This window comes from Priapulus caudatus, unplaced genomic scaffold (genome assembly GCF_000485595.1).
Source record: "Priapulus caudatus unplaced genomic scaffold, Priapulus_caudatus-5.0.1 Scaffold97, whole genome shotgun sequence".
Classification (NCBI taxonomy): domain Eukaryota; kingdom Metazoa; phylum Priapulida; class Priapulimorpha; order Priapulimorphida; family Priapulidae; genus Priapulus; species Priapulus caudatus.
In genome coordinates, this window is record NW_014577158.1 from 54,405 (window position 1) to 59,404 (window position 5,000).

Sequence of the window (5,000 nt, forward strand, 5' to 3'; positions counted from 1 at the left end):
AGAGATACTATAGAGATACTATAGAGACACTGAAAATTTGCGTCATAATGGACCCTATAACGCCCCCTCGTCCCATACCTAACCTCATCGTATATAAAAGTTTACTTTCCCGGTAGTATGCTGACAAACTTGTAATGATTTATGAATGGATCGCATAATGTTTTTACAACATTGTTTATTGGCTACCATAAGTACACGTACGTGACTGTACTGTGCCTACAACGGCACGGCAAGAAAAGCATCTTTGCCTACTATTTTTGACTCACATCTCGCATGCTGGGCCGCGTTACTAGGAGCAAGAATAAGTCCGGACACTGTACATAGTAAGTCAGCTCACGACAGCTGATGCGCAGCGATTTACCAGTACGCATTTTTACCTCCGCCAAGGGGTTGGCAGGAGGTTATGTTTTCACCGGCGTGCGTTTGTGGGTTTGTGTACAGCCTAACTGAAAAAGTTATGGACGGATTGTCATAAAATTTTCAGGATAGGTCTGAAATGGAGAGAGAGAGAGAGAGAGCCCTATGTCGCTCATACAATGACATCATCACTGTACTTGGCGGAGGTCTGCGCTCTCTGAGTGCTCTAGTTTTAGAAATGTTTTTATATCGTCGATCAGCAACATTAAAGAGTGTACGGTGCCTCAACTGCACAAAAAACGGCTATGCCTATGTCTTGTGCCATAAAATTAATTAAACTACGAAAACTGCTGGATATTACATTAATTGTTGCTGGTCTTGCTGATGCTTCCTAGTCGAATTATAGCAGCACACTTATAGCTGCAGCTTTTTTGTTGTTCTTTTCAATAAATTTCAAAACACACATGAGCGATGCGCACATGTATCATTTTGTGCAGGACAAAAAGTTTCGCGGATATTTTTGTTTGACATCAAGTAAACCGCCGTGTGGATGAGCAAACCTTCTTGAATATTTTTTTTCTCGACACTTACTCTCCACGCCGAAAACTCACAAGACATACATCGAGTTTACGATTCATAGCCGTGCCGAGTGGCTCTGCCTGTTACAAACATGCAGGCGCATAACCGCACGTGTAGTACTTACAATTCTTGAAGATCATCTGGGATGGGTATCTCAGCTTGGGAGAAACTACGCTTGCTTATCGGCAGGCTGAAAAACAGATGAACGTGTTAACCACACACAACGAAGACGACACAGGTAAACAAAACTACCTGGATGTCACACCGACACATCCCTTTATGACATCTAGTGACACTAACTGCTTACTTGGTGACATTTTTGACGTTATTTAATTACTTTAGTGACTGTAGTGAATCTAGTGACTTGATTGGTCGCTGTTTTTTTGCGAGACGTAGTGGTTTCTTTTGGTGAAATCTTTACACGCGATCTGTTTGTTGTCACGCAGAACAGAATAAGGAATGTGTACGTAAATAATGCTCGATAAATGACGTTACGATACATGCTACGGACTGCCTACGATTACCCCAACGTAAAACAAAGTACCACGCACCAGCCCTCCCTCCCAAAGCACTCCCTAAACTTCCCCAGACATCGATAGTCTTTGCTGAAATTTTCCTAGACATCGAATTATTTCAGAAATAAGAAATACGTGTCGAGTAACTGTGGTAGTAATGAGCTTACAAATATGTACGAACGTAGGGGCATCTTATTCTTATTCACGGTACTGCAAAGAGCAGTGTGTTATGAAGAGGAAACAAGTTTGAATTTGTGCACAGCTCACGGGCGCCTGATTTTGGCAACAGCTGGTCGTTTGATATGAGACCGTACACTGTACAAATAGACATGCAAAACTGCATGCACGTACACAACACACCGTTGTCTTAATTACTCTCTTCAATACCCGTCTCTTCCTCCCTTGCTCCCGTTCTTGCTATTTCTCTCCCTCTCTCTCTCACTCACTCCCTCTCCCTCCTTCCCATCCTCCCTCCCTCACTCCCTTCCCATCCCCCTTGCCCTCTCTCTCTCTCTCTCTCTCTCTCTCTCTCCATCTCTCTCACTCTCGCTCTTTCTATGTGTATACACAAATTGGGTTCCAGGATGTTTGTCATCATGTTATCAATTGTTATCAATGTGTTGAGGATACTCTCAAGGTTTTAGGCAAAATTTTACCGATTTTTCATTTTCAATTTTATTCGATGGCTAACACTATGTGCCACTTTCGTACATGCTCATTTCTTCATATAACGGTACATGTGAACTGTCAGAGCGATTTGATTCCCCGCGTACATGTGTAGTAAGCAGGGGCTGATGTCATCATGATGTCAGAGACATGATACAACCACGATATTCACTAAGCCAGTATCATTCAGTGTCAACCCTGCTACAGCTGTCATTACATGTATTCATGTACATTCATGTACATCTGCTAGTGATCCAACAAGTATCCCAGGCCCAAAATAGTTCTAACACCTCGCAACACACCTTACTGTAGTGGGGTACAAGGCGCACGTTTGTTGACATATTAGCTTTGTGAGGTCAGGATGAGCGCGTTCTCTCAGTGTAATTTCTCAGAATTTCTCAAGGTGCATGGAACATTTGACCAATTTAGTCATGTCAGTTAGTCATGGATATGTCGCAATAAGTACTAACAGTAGATATTTCACATACGTTCACCCATTTTGCACACAGGCAGTAACTCATTGTGAAAAATAGAAAAACCCTGATTTCTCCGTTTCGATTTCTGACATAGTAGCCGATGTATAAATGGATATTTCTCTGTGATTACAACTCGGATTAATTTAATTTTACACTCGTTTTAATGGTAACATATTGTGGTAAAGAAGTGCGTCAGGGATTGTTATTAAGTGCCGTATTTTATTAGTTAATGCCTCTTTATTCGCTAAAATTTTCAATTCTAACACAAATTGATTTTTAAGCAGTTTTTTCCAGTTTTCTCGGTAAATAAGAAAAATCCTGACGCACTATTTTGGTCCATATTGTGCTTAACATGTGGCAAAAATGTTGTATCCTCACTCCTTCTGGTAGTTGAGAAATATCCAAAATACCATTTTTACATAAAAATTAAACATTTGTGTGGTAACATAATTAGGTGCTGGAAATTTCATGAAATTTTTTGGCTTGAGCATAGAGATATATCTCCTCTATAAATAAAACAAGTGATTGATTCGATTCATTCGCCAATAAACGTTTAATCTTCATTAGAGCAATACCCGTGCAAAAGGTGGAGAGTATCCTTAATATTTGTTGCCAGTGTATTAGCATTTGTTGTCATTATGCCATTATTTATTGTCATCGTGTCATTATTTGTTGTCATTGTGTCATTATTTGTTGTCAGCATGTCATTACTTGTTGTCATCATGTCATTATTTATTGTCACCATGTCATTACTTGTTGTCACCGTGTCATTACTTGTTGTCATTGTGTCATTATTTGTTGTCAGCATGTCATTACTTGTTGTCATCATGTCATTATTTATTGTCACCATGTCATTACTTGTTGTCACCGTGTCATTACTTGTTGTCATCGTGTCATTACTTGTCATCATGTCATTATTTATTGTCACCATGTCATTACTTGTTGTCATTGTGTTATGATCATTACTTCACCGTTTATTCATTTCTCGGCTAGGGGTTGCCACACTTACTTCTTGTTGGGCCGTCGCACGCGGTCGATGGTGAGAATCTCATTGTAGGCCTTGTCCCAGCCGGCAAACTCGCACACGTAGAATTCTCCCTTGATCATGAGAACCTTTGCTTTCCACCATCCACACGGCTCATCCTCCACCGCCCGTGACATCACCTATATTACAGACATACAGGAGACCCTGTGAGCACAGACACAGACAGACAGAATACCGCGTGATAGCCTGGGACACACAAAACGGGTCAGGGCACACACCAACAGTAGAGGGATGGAGACAGCAATATTAATGAAAACTAGAAAAAAACCTTATAGTCAGTATTTATCCCAATCTTCATATCATCCACTTTGATAGCTGAATAATTATGCAAATTAAAAAAATGCTTGATTCCAAACATTTCATTTACTCTATACTGAATGTGCTTGGGGGCGTGCGTGTGCGGGGGCAGAGTGACGGCCGACCCAGCGCACCGAAAACAAAAACCGTCGAGCAAATTCCAGAAGGAAACGATCGCACTGCTCTTCCGACAAAAGCGGAAGTATCCGGCCACAGGGCAAAGGCAAACATTACGATGCCGGGTAAATAAATGACCTCTCGCATCTTCGCGTATCTATTTACGAGGCGGCACGCCCCCGTAGATCGGTAGCTATTCCCCCGAGAACACTCTTCCACAACTCTAGGGCTCGTTGTCAGAGACAAAATTAGTTTTAACGTTAGTCTTAACAGCTTAACATTAACTTTTTCTCATAGGCTGTCGATAGAAATACAGTAGCAAGTAGAGTTTCTTGTGCGCAAGCGTACACAGGTCCAGTCTACGAGGAAAAGTCAATGTTGAGATTAACGTTCAGACTAATGTTGTTCGTGACAACGGGCTTCTGTAGTCTTTTCGCAGATTTCTCATTTCATGGTGGTGACGTTGCCGGTGGGGAGCGTGCGGGGGTGGTAAACGAGCGCTCGCCGCACGCACGGTTTCTGGGAGTAATCCCTGCGCGCGCTCATCCCTGTGATGCGCGATCCCAAACACCCCTCCAGTGGGGAAAATCCCGACAGTGGGGGGAAACCCCTGTGCGTATCGCCGTGCCAACATTTCGCCGTCCGCGACCCCGGGTTGACCTTGACCTGACCACGGATCGAGAGACGGTCTTCCATGAAGAGCCGAGATTGGGCAGGTCGCGACCACACTCCGACAGAGGGCAGGTCGCGAATCACGCTCGAAAAATCCGAGTTCCCCACACTCGCAGCGGCGCACTTCGGCGGGCGTGCGCCGCAGCCAGGGGGCGCCACGCTAGCGCGTACCCACCTCCACATCCTCGCCCTCCTGCGGCTCGAAGAGCTGTGTGTCTGGATCCGGCGGCAGTCGTACACTGGAGAAGGGCAACCTGATATCCATCTGCCATCTGT

General features: G+C 43.6%; 1 protein-coding gene across 2 annotated transcripts in view; it reads right to left on the bottom strand.

Annotated features, from left to right (window-relative positions):
* The window catches only part of LOC106805047 (fragile X mental retardation syndrome-related protein 1-like), a 33,157-nt gene that overhangs the window by 19,921 nt on the left and 8,236 nt on the right, over positions 1 to 5,000 (bottom strand). For both annotated transcript variants that reach the window (XM_014806519.1, XM_014806518.1), the window contains 3 exons: positions 4,900 to 4,996; positions 3,603 to 3,757; positions 1,061 to 1,126 (listed from right to left, as the gene is read on the bottom strand). In XM_014806519.1, the coding sequence (XP_014662005.1) occupies positions 1,061 to 1,126; positions 3,603 to 3,757; positions 4,900 to 4,996 (318 nt within the window). The remainder of the gene's footprint in view (positions 1 to 1,060; positions 1,127 to 3,602; positions 3,758 to 4,899; positions 4,997 to 5,000) is intronic.